At 42.0% G+C, this 26222-nt stretch overlaps 1 protein-coding gene across 1 annotated transcript in view; it reads right to left on the bottom strand.

Annotated features, from left to right (window-relative positions):
* Positions 1-17788, bottom strand: part of MAPK1 (mitogen-activated protein kinase 1) — a 94975-nt gene extending 77187 nt beyond the window's left edge. The window contains exon 1 of the mRNA XM_081252209.1: positions 17449-17788. Coding sequence (XP_081108335.1) covers positions 17449-17564 — 116 coding nt within the window. The 5' untranslated portion in view covers positions 17565-17788. The remainder of the gene's footprint in view (positions 1-17448) is intronic.
* Between the last annotated feature and the right edge of the window lie 8434 nt (positions 17789-26222).

The raw sequence follows: 26222 nt of genomic DNA, 5'->3' as shown, positions 1-26222 counted from the left end.
AGGCATAGAGGGAACTTTCCTCAACATCATAAAGACCATATATGACAAACCCACAGCCAACATTGTCCTCAATGGTGAAAAACTGAAACCATTTCCACTAAGATCAGGAACAAGACAAGGCTGCCCACTATCACCACTCTTATTCAACATAGTTTTGGAAGTTTTAGCCACAGCAATCAGAGAAGAAAAGGAAATAAAAGGAATCCAAATTGGAAAAGAAGAAGTAAAGCTGTCACTGTTTGCAGATGACATGATACTATACATAGAGAATCCTAAAGATGCTACCGAAAAACTACTAGAGCTAATCAATGAATTTGGTAAAGTAGCAGGATACAAAATTAATGTACAGAAATCTCTGGCATTCCTGTACACTAAAGATGAAAAATCTGAAAATGAAATCAAGAAAACACTCCCATTTACCATCGCAACAAAAAGAATAAAATATCTAGGAATAAACCTACCTAAGGAGACAAAAGACCTGTATGCAGAAAATTATAAGACACTGATGAAAGAAATTAAAGATGATACAAATAGATGGAGAGATATACCATGCTCCTGGATTGGAAGAATCAATATTGTGAAAATGACTCTACTACCCAAAGCAATCTACAGATTCAATGCAATCCCTATCAAACTACCACTGGCATTTTTCACAGAACTAGAACAAAAAATTTCAAAATTTGTTTGGAAAAACAAAAGACCCCGAATAGCCAAAGCAATCTTGAGAACGAAAAACGGAGCTGGAGGAATCAGGCTCCCTGACTTCAGACTATACTACAAAGCTACAGTAATCAAGACAGTGTGGTACTGGCATAAAAACAGAAAGATAGATCAGTGGATCAGGATAGAAAGCCCAGAGATAAACCCACGCACATATGGCCAACTTATCTTTGATAAAGGAGGCAGGAATGTACAGTGGAGAAAGGACAGCCTCTTCAATAAGTGGTGCTGGGAAAACTGGACAGGGACATGTAAAAGTTTGAGATTAGATCATTCCCTAACACCATACACAAAAATAAGCTCAAAATGGATTAAAGACTTAAATGTAAGGCCAGAAACTATCAAACTCTTAGAGGAAAACATAGGTAGAACACTCTATGACATAAATCACAGCAAGATCCTTTTGGACCCACCTCCTAGAGAAATGGCAATAAAAACAAAGATAAACAAATGGGACCTAATGAAACTTCAAAGCTTTTGCACAGCAAAGGAAACCATAAACAAGACCAAAAGACAACTCTCAGAATGGGAGAAAATATTTGCAAATGAAGCAACTGACAAAGGATTAATCTCCAAAATTTATAAACAGCTCATGCAGCTCAATAGCAAAAAAACAAACAACCCAATCCAAAAATGGGCAGAAGACTTAAATAGGCATTTCTCCAAAGAAGATATACAGACTGCCAACAAACACATGAAAGAATGCTCAACATCATTAATCATTAGAGAAATGCAAATCAAAACTACAATGAGATATCATCTCACACCAGTCAGAATGGCCATCATCAATAAATCTAGAAACAATAAATGCTGGAGAGGGTGTGGAAAAAAGGGAACACTCTTGCACTGCTGGTGGGAATGTGAATTGGTACAGCCACTATGGAGAACAGTATGGAGGTTCCTTAAAAAACTAAAAATAGAACTACCATATGACCCAGCAATCCCACTACTAGGCATATACCCTGAGAAAACCATAATTCCAAAAGAGACATGTACCAAAATGTTCATTGCAGCTCTGTTCACAATAGCCCGGAGCTGGAAACAACCTAAGTGTCCATCGTCGGATGAATGGATAAAGAAGATGTGGCACATATATACAATGGAATATTACTCAGCCATAAAAAGAAACGAAACTGAGCTATTTGTAATGAGGTGGATAGACCTAGAGTCTGTCATACAGAGTGAAGTAAGTCAGAAAGAGAAAGACAAATACCGTATGCTAACACATATATACGGAATTAAAAAAAAAAAAAAAAAGTCATGAAGGACCTAGGGGCAAAACAGGAATAAAGACACAGACCTACTTGAGAATGGACTTGAGGATATGGGGAGGGGGAAGGGTAAGCTGTGACAAAGCGAAAGAGAGGCATGGACATATATACACTACCAAACGTAAGGTAGATCGATAGTGGGAAGCAGCCACAGAGCACAGGGAGATCAGCTCGGTGCTTTGTGACCGCCTGGAGGGGTGGGATGGGGAGGGTGGGAGGGAGGGAGATGCATGAGGGAAGGGATGTGGGAACAGATGTATATGTATGACTGATTCACTTTGTTATAAAGCAGAAACTAATTAAAAATAATAATAATAAAAAAAAAAAAAAAACAAAACAAAACAAAAAAAAAAAAAAAAAAGAATAACTGAGGCAGAGGAACAGGTAAGTGCCCTGGAAGACAGAATAAAGAAAAAACGAATGAAAAGAAATGAAGACACCTTAAGAGACCTCTGGGACAACAGTAAACAGAACACCATTCTCATTATAGGGGTCGCAGAAGGAGAAGAGAGAAAGGACCCAAGAAAATATCTGAAGAGATTATAGTCGAAAACTTCCCTAACATGGGAAAGGAAATAGCCACCCAAGCCCAGGAAGCACAGAGAATCCCAGGCGGGATAAAGCGAAGGTGAATCACGCTGAGACACATAGTAGTCAAATTGACAAAAATTAAAGACAAAGAAAAATTATTGAAAACAACAAGGGAAAAACGACAAATAACATACAAGGGAACTTCCATAGGTTAACAGCTGATTTCTCAGCAGAAACTCTACAAGCCAGAAGGGAATGGCATGATATGTTTAAGGTGATGAAAGGGAAGAACCTACAACCAAGATTATTCTAGCTGGCAAGAATCTCATTCAGATTTCACAGAGAAATCAAAAGCTTTACAAACAAGCAAAAGCTAACAGAATTCAGCACCACCAAACCAGCTCTACAACGAATGCTAAAGGAACTTCTCTAAGTGGGAAACACAAGAGGAGAAAAGGCCCTACAAAAACAAACCCATAAACAATTAAGAAAATGTTAATAGGAACATACAAATCAATAATTAACTTAAACGTGAATGGATTAAATGTTCTAGCCAAAAGACACAGGCTTGCTGAATGGATACAAAAACAAGACCCATATATATGCTGTCTACAAGAGACCCACTTCAGACCTAGGGACACATACAGACTGAAAGTGAGGGGATGGAAAAAGATATTCCATGCAAATGGAAATCAAAAGAAAGCTGTAGTAGCAATACTCAATATCAGATAAAATAACTTTAAAATAAAGAACGTTACAAGACACAAGGAAAGACACTACATAATGATCAAGGAATCAATCCAAGAAGAAGATATAACAATTATAAATATATATGCACCCAACATAGAAACACCTCAATACATAAGGCAACTGCTAAGAGCTATAAAACAGAAAATCGACAGTAACACAATAATAATGGAGGACTTTAACACCTCACTTACACCAATGGACAAGTCATCCAGACAGAAAATTAATATGGAAACACAAGCTTCAAATAACACAATAGACCAGATAGATTTAATTGTTATTTATAGGACTTTCCATCCAAAAACAGCAGATTACATTTTCTTCTCAAGTGCACACAGAACATTCTCCAGGATAGATCATATCTTGGATCACAAATCAGGCCTCGGTAATTTAAGAAAACTGAAATCATATCAAGCATCTTTTCCGACCACAATGCTGTTAAGATTAGAAATCAATTACAGGGTAAAAAACTCAAACACATGGAGGCTAAACAATACGTTACTAAATAACCAAGAGATCACTCAAGAAATCAAAGAGAAAATCAAAAAATACCTAGAGACAAATGACAATGAAAACACAGTGATCCAAAACCTATGGGATGCAGCAAAAGCAGTTCTAAGAGGGAGGTTTACAGCAATACAAGCCTACCTCAAGAAACAAGAAAAATCTCAAAAAAATAATCTAACCTTACACCTAAAGGAACTAGAGAAAGGAAAACAAACAAAACCCAAAATTAGAAGAAGGAAAGAATTCATAAAGATCAGAGTAGAAATAAATGGAACAGAAACAAAGAAAACAACAGCAAAGATCAATAAAAGTAAAAGTTGGTTCTTTGAGAAGATAAACAAAATTGATAAACCATTAGCCAGACTCATCAAGAAAAAGAGAGAGAGGACTCAAATCAATAAAATCAGAAATGAAAAAGGAGAAGTTATAACGGATACAAAGCATCACAGAGACTACTAAAAGCAGCTCTATGCCAATAAAATGGACAACCTGGAAGAAATGGACAAATTCTTAGAAAGGTATATCCTTCCAAGACTGAACCAGGAAGAAAAGGAAATATGAACAGACCAATCAAAAGTAATGAAATTGAAACTGTAATTAAAAATCTTCCAACAAACAGAAGTCCAGGACCAGATGGCTTCACAGGTGAATTCTAGAGAAGAGCTAACACCCATCCTTCTCAAACTCTTCCAAAAAACTGCAGAGGAAGGAACACTCCCAAACTCATTCTATGAGGCCACCATCATCACCCTGATAACCAAAACCAGACAAAGTTACTACAAAAAAAGAAAATTACAGACCAATATCACTGATGAATATAGATGCAAAAATCCTCAACAAAATACTAGCAAATAGAATCCAACAGCACATTAAAAGGATCATACACCATGATCAAGTGGGATTTATCCCAGGGATGCAAGGATTCTTCAGCATATGCAAATCAATCAATGTGATACAACATATTAAAAAACTGAAGAAGAAAAACCATATGATCATCTCAATAGATGCAGAAAAAGCTTTTGACAAAATTCAACACCCACTGATGACAAAAACTCTCCAGAAAGTGGGCAGAGAACCTACCTCAACATAATAAAGGCCATATACGTACGACAAACCCACAGCAAACATCATTCTCAATGGTGAAAAACTGAAAGCATTTCCTCTAAGATCAGGAACAAGACAAGGATGTCCACTCCCACCACTATTATTTAACATAGTTTTCGAAGTCCTAGCCGTGTCAATCCGAGAAGAACAAGAAATAAAAGGAATACAAACTGCAAAAGAAGAAGTAAAACTGTCACTGTTTGCAGATGACATGGTACTATATACATGGGGAATCCTAAAGATGCCACTAGAAAACTACTAGAGCAAATCAATGAATTTGGTAAAGTTGGCAGATACAAAACTAATGCACAGAAATCTCTTGCATTCCTATACACTAACAACGAAAGATCAGACAGAGAAATTAAGGAAACAATCCCATTCACCATTGCAACAAAACGAATAAAATACCTAGGAATAAACTTACCCAAGGAAGTAAAAGACCTGTACTCAGAAAACTATAAAACACTGATGAAAGAAATCAAAGATGACAAACAGATGGAGAGATATACCATGTTCTTGGATTGGAAGAATCAATATTGTGAAGATGACTATACTACCCAAAGCAATCTACAGATTCAATTCAATCCTTATCAAATTACCAGTGGCATTTTTTACAGAACTAGAAGAAAAAATCTTAAAATTTGTATGGTGACACAAAAGACCCCAAATAGCCAAAGCAGTCTTGAGGGAAAAAAACGGACCTGGAGGACCCTGACTTCAGACTATATTACAAAGCTACAGTAATCAAGACAGTATGGTACTGGACAAAAATATGTATCAATAGAAATATAGATCAATGGAACAGGATAGAAAGCCCAGAGATAAACCCACACACCTATGGTCAACTAATCTATGACAAAGGAGGCAAGGATATGCAATGGAGAAAAGACAGTCTCTTCAATAAGTGGTGCTGGGAAAACTGGAGAGCTACATGTAAAAGAATGAAATTAGAAAACTACATAACACCAAACACAAAAATAAACTCAAAATGGATTAGAGACCTAAATGTAAGACCGGACACTATAAAACTCTTAGAGGAAAACATAGGAAGAACACTCTTTGACATAAATCACAGCAGCAAGATCGTTTTTGATCCACCTCCTAGAGTGATGGAAATAAAACCCAAAATAAACAAATGGGACCTAATGAAACTTAAAACCTTTTGTAAAGCAAAGGAAACTACAAACAAAAGGAAAAGACAACTCTCAGAATGGGAGGTAATATTTGCAAGCAATCAACAGACAAAGGATTAATCTCTAAAATATATGAACAGCTCAAGGAACTCAATATTAAAAAAACAAACAACCCGGGCTTCCCTGGTGGCGCAGTGGTTGAGAGTCTGCCTGCCGATGCAGGGGACACGGGTTCATGCCCCGGTCCGGGAGGATCCCACATGCCGCGGAGCGGCTGGGCCCGTGAGCCATGGCCGCTGAGCCTGCGCGTCCGGAGCCTGTGCTCCGCAGCGGGAGAGGCCACAAGAGTGAGAGGCCCGCGTACCGCAAAACAAAACAAACAAACAACCCAATCCAAAAATGGGCAGAAGACCTAAACAGACATTTCTCCAAAGAAGACATACAGATGGCCAAGAAGCACATGAAAAGCTGCTCAACATCACTGATTAGAGAAATGAAAATCAAAACTACAATGAGGGGCTTCCCTGGTGGCGCAGTGGTTGAGAGCCCGCCTGCTGATGCAAGGGACACGGGTTTGTGCCCCGGTCCGGGAAGATCCCACCTGTCGCGGAGTGGCTGGGCTCAGAGCCATGGCTGCTGAGCCTATGTGTCCAGAGCCTGTGCTCTGCAATGGGAGAGGCCACAACAGTGAGAGGCCTGCATACCACACACACACACACACACACAAAAAAAAAACCGACAATGAAGTGTATCACCTCACACCAGTTAGAATGGGTATCATCAGAAAATCTACAAACAACAAATGCTGGAGAGGGTATGGAGAACAGGGAACCCTCTAGCACTGCTGGTGGGAATGTAAATTGATACAGCCACTATAGAGAACATTATGGAGGTTCCTTAAAAAACTAAAAATAGAATCACCATATGACCCAGCAATCCCACTATTGGGCATATACCCAGAGAAAACCATAATTCAAAAAAACCGTAATTCAAAAACATGCACCCCAGTGTTCATTGCAGCACTATTTACAATAGCTATGTCATGGAAACAACTTAAATGCCCATCGACAGACGAATGGATAAAGAAGATGTGGCACATATATAAAATGGAGTATTACTCAGCCATAAAAAGGGACGAAATTGGGTCATTTGTAGTGACGTGGATGGATCTAGAGACTGTCATACAGAGTGAAGTAAGTCAGAAAGAGAAAAACAAATATCGTATATTAACACATACATGCGGAACCTAGAAAAATGGTACAGATGAACCACTTTGCAGGGCAGAAATAGAGACACAGATGTAGAGAACAAACATATGGACACCAAGGGGGAAAGTGGTGAGGGGGTGGTGGTGGTTGTAGGATGAACTGGGAGACTGGAATTGACATATATACACTAATATGTATAAAACAGACAACTAACAAGAACCTGCTGTATAAAATATAAATAAAATAAAATTCAAAAAAGAAAAAAAAGAATATAACATAACCAACCAGGATTTACTCCAAGAACGCAAGGAAGATTCAATATAAGGAAATCCATTAGCATGATCCTCAATGCTAAAGAGAGAAAAACCATATGATCATCTCCATGAAGGCAGAAAAAACTTGAGAAAATTCACTTATTTATGTTAAAAACAACCAAAACAGAAGCGATGGATATTTCTGTAAATATAATAAATAAAATACACCTCAGCCCAATGCCAGCATCTTAATAGGGAAACACTAGAGCCTTTCCTGCTAAAGCCAAAAACCACATGAGGCCAAAATATTTTCCAAGTTACATTTTTATAGTTAAGCACTACATTCTAGGATGCTAGATAAACATTTACCAGTTCTTGAATGCTACATTCTGCCTGCTGGGGTATCCAGAAGCATTCCTAAAGTTTCTATAAAACTTTAGCCCTCTTATGACTAATTTCTGTCTTACACTTTCTCTGTGGCAGGAAACAAATGGCTCTTTCCAACAGTTATGTCAGAGTGGACAGAGAATCAAAAATGTCTTTTCTTTCCAGCTCGCTTTGGACTAAAGAAATAATTTACAACACTCTTAAGGAATATCACTTTTACCATCACTTGAATTAAGGGATCAGAGTTGTCCTGAAAGGATGCCTGAAAACAGCAAAACACACAACAGGTAGAATGGCTCAATGAACATACCTGGAAATGGTAATAGATAATAGATTACTTAGCATTCCTATCAAATGGTTTCTCACTGGTCTGAAACATAACATCAAATATTTTTATATGTCTATATAGTCCTGAAGTAAATAACTCATGGGAAAGGATTATATTGATCCTTTAAAAAAAAAAAAGTATGTTTCAACCATGAAACAGAAAGATGATGTAATGAGGGAGATACAAGTTTGAGGATGGGTTCAGCACTGATACACTGAAAATGGAAGGAAATCTCAAATAAGCCCCAAACTAAACATTTTCACATATCTACTGAAGCAATAAGTAACAGTACCATGAACTTAGCTACTGACTCAAGATAAATCCTTGTGACCAAGGTACATCCTGTAGGTTTTACTCTCTACTTTGCAAGCCTGACCTGTGATCAGTGGCAATTTAGGTATTAATTGGAGAAATGTGATGGTTTTACTTATTTTCCTTAGCTATGCAGCTAAAACTATTTGTTCTATAAAAAAGACTATATTTACTTTTTCCCCAGAATTACTTTTAATCAGTTCTATTTAAGAATTTCCCTATCTCTGAAACTCCACATTTTTCACTATACATTTGTTCCCAATGACAATGTGGCAACATTAACATTTGGTCTAAGGACTTCCCTGGTGGCGCAGTGGTTAAGAATCCGCCTGCCAATGCAGGGGAAACGGGTTCGAGCCCTGGTCCAGTAAGATCCCACATGCCACGGAGCAACTAAGCCCATGCGCCACAGCTACTGAGCCTGTGCCCTAGAGCCCACGAGCCACAACTACTGAGCCCACGTGCCACAACCACTGAAGCCCACGTGCCTAGAGCCCGTGCTCCGCAACAAGAGAAGCCACCGCAACGAGAAGCCCACACACCACAACGAAGAGTAGCCCCAGTTCGCCACAGCTAGAGAAAGCCCACACGGAGCAATGAAGACCCAATGCAGCCAAAACTAAATAAATTTATTTATTTAAAAAAAAAAAATAAAAACAAAGAACATTCCTTCCAGCCACTCAGTTAAAAACTCTCTCTTAGCCAAACACACATGAATAACCTAATCACTTGAGGTAAACTATTACTCTGGAACAACAGTATTAGAAAGTTCTTTAACTTTATAGTACAGAAAATAATTTTCCTCAAGGCTTTGATTTTGGACTTAAATGATTTATCAATAAACTGAAAAAAGTATCTTAGACATGTCTAGGATAAGTACTATAAAAAGAGAAATAAAAGAAAAGTATTTATTTATCTATTTAGGCCACACCATGTGGCTTGTGGGATCTTAGTTTCCTGACCAGGGATCGAACCCGTGTCCGCCATAATGGGCGTGGAGTCCTAACCACTGGACTGCCAGGGAATTCCCATAAAGGAAACACCTTAGAAGGAACCTAAAGCCAAGGCCTGACCAAACCTTTCTAATCTTCTCTTCAAGCCACTCCCATTCAGCCAGGCACCCATAGACCATGAGCTCCCTGAGGGCTAGATGCTTCGTTCACCAATGTAGTGGAACAACTAGTGCGTGCCTGGTGTACACATACACTATTTGTTGATTTAATTAGTAACTGGGAAGCCGAAGTGGAGTTAGCTGCTCTGTCCAGAATGATCTCAGAACGGTATTTTTACCACACCGACACAGTAATTTATTTCCTTATCAGTCTGTCTCCAACAATGCACTGCAACATTCCTGAGAGAGGGCAGGAACATGAACCAGGGTAGGCACACGAGATGCTCTGATTGTTAAATCAAAGAATGGGAGAGGAGACTTCCCTGGTAGTGTAGTGGTTAAGGATCCACCTGCCAATGCAAGGGACACAACACAGGTTGGATCCCTGGTCCGGGAAGATCCCACATACCACGGAGCAACTAAGCCTTTGCGTCACAACTACTAAGCCTGCGCTATAGAGACCACGAGCCACAACTACTGAAGCCTGCGCTCCTAGACCCCGTGCTCCACAACAAGAGAAGCCACCACAATGAGAAGCCCGCACACCACAACAAAGAGTAGCCCCCGCTCGCCACAACTAGAGAAAGCTTGCGTGCAGCAACAAAGACCCAACGAAGCCATAAATTAATTAATTTAAAAAATGGGAGGGGCTTCCCTGGTGGTGCAGTGGTTGATAGTCCACCTGCCGATGCAGGGGACAGGGGTTCGTGCCCCGGCCCGGGAGGATCCCACGTGCCGTGGAGCGGCGAGGCCCGTGAGCCATGGCCGCTGAGCCTGAGCTTTCGGAGGCTGTGCTCTGCAATGGGAGAGGCTACAACAGTGAGAGGCCCGCGTACCACAAAAAAAAAAAAAAAAAAAAAAAAAAAAAAAATGGGAGAGGAAGTTGCTCAAGATCAACTAATGTTAGTCAGTTGGTCATGGCATATCCCATGCAGACCCCACCCATACATACACTCCACTTCCCAGCTCCTACTAGCGGTGGATGGGTTCAGAACCCAGAACCTGCCCTAAGACTGTGCATCTGAGAGAGATCTTGGAGAATGTCTATCCTGTTGGCTTTCCAATGTATGGGAGCCCCAAGAGAAGCAAACCGGGAGAAAAAGCATTTCAGGGTTAGGCAGGTGGGCAGGCAGAACAGGCTGGATGCATGATGGTGAGGTAGCTCTAGATGTTTGTTGGGGAATCAGTTGTTTTTTACTTAGTAGATATGTTAATGTGAGATGAGGAATAAATTATAGATGATTCCTGGGAAAACTCAACTTGGATGCTTTTCATGAGACTCCTTTTATAAATACTTGAGAATTGAGAGCATTCCCATTAAATTCATGGGAATGGCCTATCAGAGCTAACCACCAAGATGTTATTAATATCAAACTTAATTTTGTTTGAGTTTTACTTGCACTCAAAACCGTTCAGAAACTCTGGATATTCTGCTGCTCATCTGAGCTGGTCTCCTCACATCTTTGAGCTCCAAAAAGCATAGAAGAGACATCTTTATTAAAAGTTAAATTAACAGTTAACAAGCAAAACTATGAGTCTGAATCCAGATGTGTTTCCAGGTCTCAAGCCTTTATAGATGATATATACTACTGCTGGCCCTGCCTTTCAAACAGGTGGTACAAATACCCAGCAGAGTTCCAGGGAGGGCAGGAGGGAGCACTACAGCAGAGAGTAACAAGCACAAGTTTACAGAGGAGATGAACCTTAGAGGAAGACAGGACTTGAACAGGGCCCAGTGTTTCTTGGGGATGGGCTGGAGGGAAATACTGCTGGCCTCTTAGCAGGATGGTCCTCCAGTGCAGGACTACACCGTGAGCTGCAGGTTGTTCAGCACATCTGCCTTGACCATACACACACCGAAGGCCAATAACACCCCCCAAACAATTTAATAACCAAAAACCAAAATCTGACCCATATACATTTCAAAATGCCACTGGAGAGGGGGTAAAAATCACACCCACTGAATACCCCTAGATAAGAAGAGAAAATAAGCACAAGCAGATAGAGAGTATAAGAGAGACAAAGAAGGGAACATAAAAAGTGATGAGGAACTGGCAGAAAAAGGGCATCCTCTAATGACTTTCACCTAGAAAATCAAGTCTGAACTCAGTAAACAATGTCCTTCAGAATCTGGCCGGGCCCATCCCAACTGTCTCAACTCCAGCTTTCTTCCGAAGGCACTCAACCCATACCCCTAGCTTCCCAAACAACTCCTGGTTTTCCTGACCTGATGTGCTGTTTTCATACTTCTGTGCCTTTGCACGTACGTCTTCCTCTACCTAGAATGCACTTCTCAAGGCAAACTCCCAGTCACATAACATCCAGCTCAAAAGTTTGTGAAGCCATACAAAGACAGCCCCTGTCACTCAGGCCTTCCTTTTTTCCTCATAATACTGCACACGTCCCTTCTGTATGACACTGGTACATTCTTTGCATTACTGCCCAACTCCATCCCACTAACTGGACTAAGAGCTACTAAAAGGCTGGGACCATGTGCATCCTAGCATATAACAAGTGCTCAGTGAAAGTTTTCTGAGTGAATAACCTCGTATGAAAGGTTTTTTAAAAGGCTAAAATGTAAAAAAAAAACAAAAAAACAAAACAAACAAAAAAACGCTAAAACGTGACACAGGGCTTCCCTGGTGGCACAGTGTTTAAGAATCCGCCTGTCAATGCAGGGGACATGGGTTCGAGTCCTAGTCCAGGAAGATCCCACATGCTGCAGAGCAACTAAGCCTGTGCTCCACAACTAGCGTATACACTCTAGAGAGCCCATGAGCCATAACTACTGAAGCCCATGCGCCTAGAGCCCATGCTCCGCAACAAGAGAAGCCACCATAATGAGAAGCCCGCACACTGCAACAAAGAGTAGCCCCCGCATGCAGCAACGAAGACGCAAGGCAGCCAAAAAATAAATTAAAAAAAATTTTTTTAATTAGAAAAAAGTAAAACATGACACAAGCAAAAAGCAGACAACAGATATTTTCTGTTACTGAAAACATGTATTTTCTCAACTTGGGTCTTTGGTGGAGTATCACTTAGGAACCAGATTAGGATGCTCTATCACTTGCGAGCTCCGTGTCCATGGGCAAGTGAACTAACCCTTCTGTGTCTCAAATTCCCACTTACTTAAAGTAACCACCTTGACAGTGTGAGGATTAATTAATGTATGTTAATTAACGTATGTATGTTTAAAAAACAAAACGTAACAAAAGTTCTATTAGTCTGCCATAATGACAAAAAAACTTCACAGGACAGGATATTATACCATCAGGAATGTGATCACAATGAAATTTTAGTAGGAACCATCTGTTTTTGTTTTTTTTTAAGGTCTCAGATATTTATTACTGAGCCAAAGCCCTAGTGCACAAACACACAAAGAGAAAAATCATTTTTGCAATAAAACACATCCAGCTGTTCAGATAGTAGTGATGTTCTCAGAGTGACATGGTAAGATGCAGCATAAATATGTGTGCCACCTCATGTGCAAGGCTCCTTATAGACCCAGCTTGGTTCTTCTCCAATGTCTTCTCTTGGAGTTGTATCTGATTTTATTACCAGTTTTCACTGGAATCCAGTGGTGAATGGGACGATTCTGCTTTTGTTTCTTGGCCAAGAATCGCTTGATCTTGAAGTCTTGTGAAAAGGCATGGTGAGGAGCAAACTCAACCACACACAGGATGGCAGAGAAGAGAAGAGAGCCCATCTGTTAGGAGAGTTGAAAGTTAACAAATCTAACAGCTGCTCTTCCAGCTGCACGGTGCTCTCTACAGTATTTAAACCAATCCCTAATGACCACGACCTCCCTTGGCTCCTTTGATAGTGCAAACTCTGGTTCTCTGGTCTCCAACCACATTTCCTCCATCCTCTTCTGTAACTTGCCCTCTATTGACACCTAAAGTCAGGCATTCCTTTGGCTCAGCTCTCACATTTTTCTCATCTTGTCCACTCTCAAGGCTTCAATTAGTGTCTCTATGGAGATGACTCCACAACCTCTCAGTCACATTTAGAAAGTGTTTCAAACTGAACTTATCCAAAATACTTATCTTAATTAGATGACCAAGCAAAGAGCTTCAATTTCTCCTCTTTCATACAATTTTTTTTTTCCTGATTCTTATACATCTCACCAGTCCTCAGCTTCCTCTTCCTCTGCCCATCTATTAAAAGCACTTGTTTGCCAGAGCTACCTCTTTGGTCTCACTGGTTCTTAACCTTTCTGGAATAATGGACCCTTTGAAAATCTAATGAATATTATGGATTGTTCACTAAAAGGATAAACATACAGAACATATGCATGCAATTTTACCTAACCAATGACCTCAAATAAGAATCTGTGCTCTGGACTTCCCTGGTGGCACAGTGGTTAAGAATCCGCCTGCCAATGCCGGGGACACGGGTTTGACCCCTGGTCCAGGAAGATCCCACATGCCGCGGAGCAACTAAGCCCATGTGCCACAACTACTGAGGCCAGTGTGCCTAGAGCCCGTGCTCCGCAACAAGAAAAGCCACCTCAATGAGAAGCCCGCGCACCGCAATGAACAGTAGCCCCACCTCGCTGCAACTAGAGAAAGCCTGCACGCAGCAATGCAGACCCAACACAGCCAAAAATTAATTAATTTAAAAAAAAGAATCTGTGCTCCTCCACCTAAGACTATCACTTACACAAATTTTCATCTCCAGATTTTACTTCCCTCTTATTTTCAAGATGCCTTCTGGATATAGCTTAAATGGCCTAAAGGCATCACAAACTTAACAAGTCCAAACCAGAACTCACTATTTCTCCTTAGCAAACTCCTCTGCCTATACAGTATTCCTTCTCTCATAACACCACCACCATCCTCCCAGGCTCCCACGCTAGAAGCCTTGGAATTAACAGCCATGTCCATGCCACATCATCAAGCCTGGAAATCCCTCTCAAATCCAAATCCCACCTCTCTCACCTCTTACCCATTAAGACCTCACTCATCATCGTCTGCTTCATCCCACACTTGCCATGATTAGAAGTCCACCACTCTTCTGACAAGAGCCCCTATTACTGATTCTATCTTTATAAGGGCTCTCATCTCCATCTGCTATCTTCCACGCTCACTATATTACTTCACCTCTAGAAGGTTACAACAGCCTAGTTGATTCCCCACATCAGTTTTTTTTCCTGTCATTTCCACCAGTGTTGATCTATCCTCCCCCCAAATTCCAAAACTGACCATGTGCTTGCCTCTTTTCAAAAATATTCATGCATCTCCACTGCACAAATATACAACCAAACTCAGTTTTGCCTTTAGAGTCCTCTACAAGTTTGTCACCTAAATACTTTTCCAGGATTAGATTCCACAGCTCAAACTGTCACTTTCACCTATTATCCTTCTATCAAAATCACACTCACTCCTAAAGGCCCAATTCAAACTCCACTTTTCATCTTTATATCCTCCACTTGATGATTAGGAAAGGACTCTGCAAGAAAAAGGCAAATTCCTAATGAATTGATTCAGGAAATTTAAAAAAAAACCTTTTTTCCTGAAAATCCTTAAATCCTTCTGGAAGCATTAATTTTTTAAAAATGCCACTATTCAAATATTAACATTTCAATCAAGAAATCCTCCATAAACCCAGCATTGTTAACCAACATTTACTAAATGCTAATAGCGTTTGACGTAGATTAAATTCTTATATTAAATAAATATCATCAACCTGAAGATAAAAAGCTATAATCTGGACCCAGATTCTAATTCCAATAATATCTGTACTTGGATCTTACTTAAGAAAAGAACATCACAGTAAGAGGACTTGATATTTCACCTGACAGACTGAGAAGGTCAAGTAAGTCTACAGCAGTGATAGAAAATTACCAGATCTAAATCAGCTTCAGATTAAAGAGAAATAAAAAAACTTTCAACTGAAATGTCATAAACCTAGTTTTTTTTAGTACATATTTTAAAGGGCGAAGGACGTGATGGGCAATTCTGAACCTCTCATAAGGAGACATGTTTACTGGCATACTTACCAGCAGGTGCAACAGAAGTGATGCTGCAGGCAGTTCTTTCTCTCCGTTACATTCTAGGACCTTATTTCTTTTTCTTTAAATAAATTTTATTTATTTATTTATTTATTTTACTTATTTATTTTTGGCTGTGTTGGGTCTTCGTTGCTGCGCGCGGGCTTTCTCTAGTTGCGGTGAGCGGGGGCTACTCTTCATTGCGGTGCGAGGACTTCTCATTGCGGTGGCTTCTTTTGTTGCAGAGCATGGGCTCTAGGTGCACAGGCTTCAGTAGTTGTGGCTCACGGGCTCTATAGCACAGGATCATTAGTTGTGGCACACGAAGTTAGTTGCTCCGCGGCATGTGGGATCTTCCCAGACCAGGGCTTGAACCCGTGTCCCCTGCATTGGCAGGCAGATTCTTAACCACTGTGCCACCAGGGAAGCCCTAGGACCTTATTTCTTTTAGGCCTGACCTAATTTAGTTTCTCTTTTGGCTCCTAAGCCTCTGAGTTCACGTTAATTTTCACAGTTGTACACTGTGAAACATTTTGCTCCTGAAGAGAATGAAAATATTCGAGATTCAATTAAAGTCTTTTTTTAAAAATAATTTTAACTAACACTTGGCAAAACATGCCCTCTATGGTATTTCTAAAATTATGATCATTCAAATTTGAATACATTTCTGAAATAGAAATGCTTGTAAGAGTAAAACACCCTAAAATTCTAATATGATTAATAACACTATTTAAGGAAAGTGGGGTGTAATGAAAAGAGCTGCAGCAACTGAAACAGGATCTCAGTCCACAATCTCAAGTATGCCTCTTTAGTTGTATGACCTTAGGAACTGGTTTCACCTCGAAATACTTTCTCATTGAAAGACATCACCGCGTTCCCCTCCCTCCAGCTGTTTGTTCAAACAAAATGAGATAATGGACCTAGCACAGTACCTGCCACGAAGTGTTCAATAAATGTTAGTTCACTTCCTTCGTTCAACAGAAAAGACACACTCACGAGAAGATTTCGGTGTAAGGGAGTCTACACTTGCACAGGTCTTCACCAGCACAAAACACGACAGCTAGCTGGTTCTAATGAAAAACAAGACCGTCACCCCCATTCCACAAACGTTTCGGTGAGCTGGATCGAGACGAGAGCGCCTGAATGTGATTCTGCAAGAACTCCATTAGGGCTGCACACATACTGACCACTAAAGCATTAACAGGGAAAGTCCACAGTAATTGTGCTAAAACGTCTGGATGCCTTTATGCTGGTAAGAGAGCTCAACGGGGGGCAAAAGAAAAACAAGTTAAATTAGGCCCAACTCCAAATGACTCCTTAATAAACCAAAAGAGCAATGCTGGCTTATCCTTCCTGAAACGCTAGCAGTACGGTATTAAAAACCCTTTAAAGACTTCAAAATTGAAATAGTCCACAACGAACACTGCTGCCACTAACGCCTTTTAGAAAGCCTGCGTAGGAGAGCCCCCCTGGCACCACGGAAGGCACTTAACGAAAGCCGCTCGCGGAAAACGCAGGCGACGGGAGGAAAATCATATGATTATTTCGGAGCTGTGCACACACGCCGCGGCGAGCATCCGAAGGAATTCGAGGCCGCGCTGTGCGTACACTGGGGGCGGGGGCGCCTCGCTGCCGGTCCCGGGGTCCCGGCCCCGGCCTCCGCCCCCCGGGCCCAGCGAGGAACAACACCCAGGCCCGACGGCCCGGCCCGAGGCCCCCAGCTCGCTGACGACGGCGCAGCCCGGGTGGGGGCCGAGGTCGGGGGCCGGGGCCCGGGCGAGACCGCGGCTGCGTCCGCCAGGCCCAGGCGGGGGCGGCCGGGCTGCGCGGCGCGGACACTCACCACACCATGCCGTAGGCACCCTCGCCGATGTAAGAAAGGTTGGTGTAGCGCGGCCCCACGTCGAACACCTGCCCGCGGACCATCTCGGGGCCCGCGCCCGCCGCCGCCGCCGCCATGTTGGCTGCCGGGCCGCAGCAGCCGCCGCGCTGGGCTCGACGCTCCGCGGCCGCCGCTCGGCCCACGCCGCGCCTCCCGGGGGACCGCGCCGCCGCCGCTGCAGCCGCCGCCGCTGGCCGGGAGGGAAGAGGGAGGCCGCCGCGCGGGAGAGGCGAGGAGCAGCCAGCCGCTCGGACCGACTGCCTGCCTGCCTGACTGACTGACGGGCGGGCCGGCAGGCGAAGGGAGGGGCGCGCGCCGAGGAGGGCGTCGGGCGGGGCCGGGAGACGTGCGCGCGGATTGGCTCCCCACGCCCGGAGGCGGGGCTGCGCGGCCGGCGGAAGCAGCGCGCTCGGAGCCTGGCACTGCGGCGGCTCTGCGGGGCGCGGTCACGTGCACTCGCGGGAGGCGGACCCCTAGGCACAGGGGACGCGGAGGCTGAGCCAGTGGGCCGGCGGGGCCCAGGAAGGCAATCTCCGCCATACCTCGCCGCGCGCCCCGGTTAGGCCTGTGCGAGCCCGCGGCCCACACGGACTTAGAGGCCTAGACACACGGACAGAAACCGGAAGGGTGACCGAGACCGAGAAAGACATTTGCATCCTGAGAAAGTGTGAAACCTAGAGGTGGAGGCCGAGACGAGAGGCCAGGACGGGACCCGCTGATCAGACAGAGGCTCGTTCAACAAGTGTTACCCTGATCCTGTGCGTCCACTCTGCCACGAGTTACATTCCAGCAGAAGGAGATGTGGCTCCATGGATGGATGGGTCGCTAGGAAGGGAGGGAGGGAGACTCGCGTTGTGATAAGTGCTATGAAGAAATATAAAGATCAGTAAGGGGTTCGGGAGTAGGGGGCCGAGACACTGAGAAAAACATTGAGATTCAGAGACTGAGACCCAGATTGGTACAGATGGACAGCGTCTCAGACATAGGACATACTGAAATAGAAACGCAAAGATAGAAACGCTGAAGTCCAAAGCATCAAGATCTAGAGAATATGAGACACACCCTGAGGCTCAGAAATAGTCACAGACACCAGAGGTTGGAAAATAAAAGTCGGAATCTTGAAGCGAGTGAATACCAAGAATAGCTAATGCAATGAGACAGAAGATGATCTAACCACTGCTTCTGAACCGACCCCCCGGGCCATCTCTGGACGGGGAGTAAGGGTGGGGAACCCTGCATCCTGATTGTCCAACACTGTGATCTTGTAAGCCTGGACTTCCAGGCATCAACAACAAAGATCAGCTAGACAATATTAAAGGTGAATAAGGAAAAAAAAAATTTTACCCTCTGGGAAAGAAATATGTGGCACATGAGAAAAATAAAGTGCTAGAGCCAAAAATTACTCCTTTGCAATATATTTAGTCCATGAAGCAGAGCCCAGTTTCAGAAAACACCTAATTCTTACTCTCGACTAAAAGAAGACATTGCATCTTTTAAAGAACAGGCCAAGATAAATGGAGAGTACTATGAAATTAAAACCATGATCGCCAAAGTAAAAGCAATGGTTAGAGCAGTAAAAAGCAGACTTAACAATGCAGAAGAGCAAATCAGCAGTATAGAAGAAAAAGTCAGTGATGAAATTCTTTAAGATAGAAAAAACGTACAGGAGAATACCACGGAGAGTCAAACTATAGGCACCCCCCCAAAGAAGACAGCAAATCAATTAGAGACAATAACTTATAGTAAAAGAAAACTTGCCTTAGGTCTAAAAAGATCTGATGTAGAAGTGGAAAATTGAGTGAGTTCTCTGAATCCAGAAAAATTAATAAGCAGAAACCAACTTCAAGACATAATCTAGAAAAGTTCTTAAATTTCAGGGATAAAGAACAAACACAGGGTTTCTCTGGTGGCGGCATATGTAAAAAAAAAAAAAAAGAAAAAGAAAAGAACAAACACAGTATCCAGTCAGAAAAAAAAAAAAAAAAAAAGATTATTTAAAAGCTGGTTTTCTTCAGAGTCCTCCTCTGTAATAATTAAATGCCAAAGGAAAATGGAACAAGATTGGCAGCACTCTGAGGTTGTAGCCGTTCTTGCATGGTTTAATTCCCACTGATGCCTCACTTCCTCCCAGGTCTTTAACTGTCAGAATCTGTGGTCAGCGTGTCCACCTGGACATCTCCATGTGACATCCTACAGGGGCTTCAACTTCACATTTCCAAACTGCCAATGGTTAACTGCAGGAGTTCTGCCCTCAGACTACCAGAGAGAGTTTGAATCTTGGCTCTTCCACTTACTACCTGTATGACCTTGGCCTCAGTTTCCTCACTCTTAAAGATCACAATAGGGGGGCTTCCCTGGTGGCGCAGTGGTTGAGAGTCCGCCTGCTGATGTAGGGGATACCGGTTCATGCCCCGGTCCGGGAAGATCCCACATGCTGTGGAGCGGCTGGGCCCGTGAGCCATGGCTGCTGAGCCTGCGTGTCCAGAGCCTGTGCTCCGCAACGGGAGAGGCCACAACAGTGAGAGGCCCGCGTACCACAAAAAAAAAAAAAAAGATCACAATAGCACCTACCTCCCTATTGTACAGAATAAATAAGACAGCATATGTAAAGAACCTGGCACGTAGTAAATACCCAATAAATGTTATCATTATTATCGACCCCACGCAAACCTGTTCCTCGTCTTGTACTTGTGGATTGCATCACCACCCAGATACTCAAGCTGGAAGTTTGGGGATGATCCTTAACAACGCATTTTTCCTTGCTCACAACGCCTCTTCCCATCCAACCCATCACAAACACATATAAATTCTATTTCTTAATATTTTGGAAATTGTTGCTGCTCAAAGTGTGGTCTCCAGACCAGCAGCATCAGCATCGTGTGGGGGTTTGTTCGGAAGGCAGCATCTCAGGCTCCGCCCCAGACCACTGATTCAGGGTCTGCATTTTAACAAGATTCCCCAGTGGTTCATATGGATATTAAACTTTGAAAAGCACTGTTTTATTTGCTTTTTTTTTTAGTTGAGGTATAATTGACACACAACATTACCTGCCCTCCTCACCTGCCCTCCCCTGTGCTCCAGCCGGACCAGGCAGCTCTCAGTTCTTTCCTACCTTTCAGCCTTGTAATATGTCCTCTCTTCATTCTTCCAGTGTTTATGGACATTTTAAAGTCACTGTATTATCATGGCATGATGCATCTGGCCAATAACCTTTCTCCAGAGAACTTCTCTTGCCTGGTTCTGTGGTCACTAAGCTACCTTATGATTAGAGTTTGGCTTAACTTGTGGTTTTTGACAGGGAGAATGCACTGACCAGGAGACAGCCCTGTTTAGGTCCTTTGGCAATAACTGTTCCCTCTAAGATGGGATTTAGATATACATCTGTCTCTGCTGAGTCAGGCTGGCGTGAGCCAGGCCCATGGGGGACAGTCATCTAGCTAGACTGACAACAACAAATTTCCAGAAGCACAGAGCTGAGAACGAGGCTCTGGAACACTGTGAGACCATGCTAAGCCACTATCTAAGCCTAAGACCCTGCTTAGATGGCCAGCTGGCCACCTGGATGTCTTCCTTATTGTCTCTCTAGAGCGGTGACAGTTCACAGATCTGTAGAATCTTGGAAAACAATGGATATCTGTTATTTTTTGCCTGCCCAGCATTGACCCCTTCTCCTTCTGGTAGCAACAATCCTGTTTTTCTTTGGTGAACTGTCCCTTTTACACCCTTATGTGGTTTGCAGGGCTGGCCCCACCCCCAAGTCAAGAGTAAGCATGTGATCCAGGGCTCCACAATCAGAGTCACAGACGTTGGTTTAAAGGATGGGTATGAGACCTGATCCAGGCCATTGACACTCAGCCCAGACTTTTTTTTAAAAATTAATTTATTATTTATTTGTTTATTTATGGCTGTGTTGGGTCTTTGTTGCTGCACGCGGGCTTTCTCTAGTTGCGGCAAGTGGGGGCTGCTCTGCATTGCGGTGCACAGGCTTCTCATCGTGGTAGCTCCTCTTGTTGTGGAGCACGGGGTCTAGTCTCATGGGCTTCAGTAGTTGCAACATGCAGGCTCAGTAGTTGTGGCTCGCGGGCTCTAGAGCACAGGCTCGGAAGTTGTGGCACACGGGCTTAGTTGCTTCGCAGCATGTGGGATCTTCCCGGACCAGGGCTCGAACCCGTGTCCCCTGCACTGGCAGGTGGATTCTTAACCACTGCGCCACCAAGGAAGCCCAGCCCAGACTTTTAAAAATATATATTTATTTATTTATTTGACTGCGCCAGGTCTTAGTTGCGGCAGGCAGGATCTTCGCTGCCATGTGCGGGAACTTTAGTTGTGGCATGCTGACTCTTAGTTGCAGCATGCGGGCTCTTAGTTGCGGCATGCGGGATCTAGTTCCCCAACTAGGGATCGAACCCGGGCCCCCTACATTGGGAGCATGGAGTCTTACCCACTGGACCGCCAGGGAAATCCCTCAGCCCAGACTTCTGCAGAAACAATTGGGAAAGGAGTGCTCCCTTTTTGCCAAGGTGCCAGGGCAGGGAGTATGAGTCTGGGGTCAGACATGCCACCATGTGAGAACTGCCCTCTGAGAATGAAGCTGAGATGGGGAAAGCAGGGTCCAGAGATGGAGACAGTTTCCTGATGACAGTTCGAGGCTGTATTCAGTTGAGCCTGGACTTTACAGGTTCATGAGACAAATATATTCTTTTTTTTTAACTGAAATCAATTTGAATTTGGATTCTGTCACTTGAAACCACAAGAGTTTGTGACTAATACACGACCCAACTAACTCCCTTTTTTGCAAAAATTGCTCAGTCATACAATAAGTCACCGGGACATGAATCAGAAACTCATGAATGATGAAACAAGAGAAAAGAACTGGCAATGAGCCTTGAAACTAGCTAAAGATAGAGAGATAACTGAATAAAAACACTCAGTAGAGACCGATGCTGATAAGTTGAAATAATTGTTGTTGCTATAGTAACAAACAAAATGCAAAAGGAAAAACATTGAGAAAGAGGATTTTTAAAAATAGGGGGTTTTAACCTCAGATTAATGCAATCAGATAGGAAGAAAGAGGGTAGGAAAAGCAAGGTACTAAGTCTTTGTTTTACGTAAAATGAGGAAAAAGGTTATTTAAAAAAATTATAAAACTTCCCTTCCAGTCCAGTGGTTAAGACTTCGCCTTCCAATGCAGGGGGTGCGGGTTCGATCCCTGATTGGGGAGCTAAGATCCCATATGCCTCACAGCCAAAAAACCAAAACATAAAACAGAAGCAGTACTGTAACAAATTCAATAAAGACTTTAAAAATGGTCCACATCAAAAAAGAATTATATAATTTCAGATATTTTTTCAGTATAAAAAGCTGTATGTCTACCTTATAAATTATTACAAGAGGTAAAAGGAAGAAGGTAATTCATACAGCAAAAATCAAGAGTATGTAACCAGAAGTATACTAGACACTTTCCTCACGTTGTAAATAAAAAAGAAATGGCAAGGAATCATTAAAAAACAACATCAAAATACAAGAAAATTAGACGATGGAAAGTGAAATTAAGTGTAGCAAATAAGGGAAATGTAAATAAATAAGAAACACATAAATAGCTAAAATTCCTATATAAAAATATGAAAATCTCAGATCAGATCAAAGGACAAACTCTGAATATGTACTGTTGTTAGAAAAGATGTTCAAAAAATACACATAGAATAAAAAGTCACTGTAAAACCAAATGCACCAAATTATACAGCAACACAAACCAGAAAACAATCTTTAGAAATACAATACAACTAATAGAAACACAGTTATAGTAAAATATATTACACACCACTATCAGACTGTGATGTATAAAATAAACAAAAATAAGAATAAAGACGAGTTAAACAGCAGAATAATAACGCATAAAAACACATACTGAGTTCTACACCTACATAAAACATAAAAAGTATCCTACACTGGACCATAAAACATTTTAATAAATTCAAAGAAGCATATATTGTTCAGGTCAGATGCAGTAACATACTGTAGAAAATCATGACAATAAGATGGCTACGACTGAAAATTTGGAGGGCAAGTTTAGTATTAGGCTGAAGGCTGGGCTGGCTGCTGGCACCATTATTATATAACAGCACGCTGGCCCAAACAGAGCAGCTGTTATTCATCTCCTTTTCTGAGTTCCTCTTACCTGTCCATTCCTTACATTTCAGTGTCCTCTGCTTGTCAGTTAGAACCTTTCAGCTGTAGGTTCAGAAAACTTTGAATCACATAGGGTCAGGACCAGGAAGAGATGAGTGAGGCACTTAGGGTGAAACATTTAAGGAAACACTCACTCTCAGGGTCACACAGTGCAGCATCAGCATCTGACAGCAAGCGCCTCCTTAATTGCTACATCCTAGGCACTAAGTGGTGGTCCTGCCAAATCAAATTGGTATAAACAGTACGGACTCTTTCTCACCTGACGAGAATCGCACAAGTACAGCTTCTGCTCCCCTTCTCTGCCCTTCTAGCCTATTCTGTGCATTGGCATCATCCTCAGGCAGGTTAGGGAGGTGGCTGCAACAGTTCCAGACTATACATGGCACCACACTATTCAAAGGCAGAAAGGATGGTCTCCCCTGGTGAGTCCCCTTCTTAGGAGTGAGGAGACAACCAGACACACAGCAGCCTCCCTTCCTGCCTCATGGCAGACTGGGTCACATGCCCACCCCGTCTAATCATTATCCAGAGGAGATCCATTATGTTCAAATTGTGGAAACCCAAAGACAAAAAAAATTTTTTTAAACAGCCAGAGAGCAGTGACTCAGTATGTACAAGAGATTCTCGATAAGATGAATAGCTGATTTCTCCTCATAAATCATGGAGGCCAGAAGAGGAAGGATGGGGATGTAATATGATTTAATATTTAAAATAAGTTAGTATAATTCATAGTGTTTTATATTATAATTTAAAAAATTTTTTTCTTTCTTTTTGGCCGTGCTGTGTGGTACGTGGAACTTCCCCAATCAGGGAACGAACCCATGCCCCCTGCAGTGGAAGCGCAGAGTCTTGACCACTGGGCCACCAGGGAAGTCCAATAATTTTTTTAAATTGTTACTTAATTGAAATTGTTTATGTGTTATATTTATTTTATAATTGTTATAAATTTAAGATGTTAATTGTGATTCCCAAGGTAATTACTAAGAAAATAAAAATATACAGAAAAGGAAAGGGGAAGGGAATTAAAATGGTATGCTACCAAAAAAATCAACTAAATTTTTTTAAAAAGAGGCAGTAATGGGGAGATTGAAGAACAAAAAACACAAAAGACACAGAGAAAACAAATAGCTAAATGACAAAAATAATCTTTCTTGACTGGCAAAAGGCAGTTCCAGGACAACATTTGTGTACCAGGTTTAATGAGCAACCAGTCCAAAGTGGAGCAGAAAGACAGAGGTCTGTGGGATTAAGTCTCCAAGGAAAAGATGGAATTAATCAGTTATGGGTCGAATATTTGGAAAAATTATTGCTATGTGTTTGGAACCTTTGGAAGAAAACAGCTCTAGGTACTTAGAAAACTAAAAAAATTGAAGAAAGAAATAATTATTAACTCCAGATAAAATAAACTTGTAAGAAAAAGAAAATGTAATAATAATTTACAGCTTGAGTGAACAAAGTTTACTTACTTGGTCAATAACGTAAACACTAACTATTGATTTAACTATACACAGTGGAAAAATATATTGTGAGGATGAAAGGAGAAAAGTGGGGGTTAGAGTAGCACAGAAGAGCTAATTCATCACTGCCAGAATTGTCTAAAATTCATAAATAAAATAAATCCTTCTTTACTACTAATTACATTAGGGAATTCCCTGGTGGTCCACTGGATAGGACTCAGAGCTTTCACTGCTGAGGGCCCAGGTTCAATCCCTGGTTGGGGAACTAAGCCATGTGACATGGCCAAAAAAAAAAAAAAAAATGGACTAAACTCTCCTATTAAAAGATAGAGACTGGCAGATGGATAAAAATACAGGACCTTATCTTTATGAAGTCTACCAGAGGTTCACATTAGATATAAAAACACAAAGAGCTTGAAAGTATTGATAAAAGAATGGAAAAAGGTATTCTTTGCAAATAATAAACAAAAGAGCTGAGGTCACTATATTATTGTCAGACAAACAGAATTTCAATTAGAAAAGATTACAGGAGGGCTTCCCTGGTGGTGCAGTGGTTATGAATCTGCCTGCCAATGCAGAGGACATGGGTTTGAGCCCTGGTCCGGGAAGATCCCACATGCCATGGAGCAACTAAGCCATGCGCCACAACTACTGAGCCTGAACTCTAGAGCCTGTGAGCCACAACTACTGAAGCCCACGTGCCTAGAGCCCATGCTCCACAACAAGAGAAGCCACCACAATGAGAAGCCTGCACACCACAATGAAGAGTAGCCCCTGCTCTCTGCAACTAGAGAAAGCCCACACACAGCAACAAAGACCCAACACTGCCAAAAATAATAAATAAATAAAAATAAATTTAAAAAAAATTACAGGAGACAAAGAAGGTCATTATATATTGACAAAAGATTAAATAAATCAAGATGGACAGAACTGAAGGGAGAAATGGACAATACTACACTAATAGCTGGATACATCAATACCCACATTCAATAATGGATAGGACAACCAGATTGAAGAACAATAAGGAAATGGAGAACTTGAACAACACTATAAACCAGTTAGACCTGACATAAACAGAACACCACACAA

The sequence above is a fragment of the Mesoplodon bidens genome, assembly GCF_964165515.1.
Source record: "Mesoplodon bidens genome assembly, chromosome: 13".
In the NCBI taxonomy this organism is placed as follows: Eukaryota; Metazoa; Chordata; class Mammalia; order Artiodactyla; family Ziphiidae; genus Mesoplodon; species Mesoplodon bidens.
Note: the sequence above shows the minus strand (reverse complement) of the source record. Positions and strands in the feature narration are given on the sequence as shown.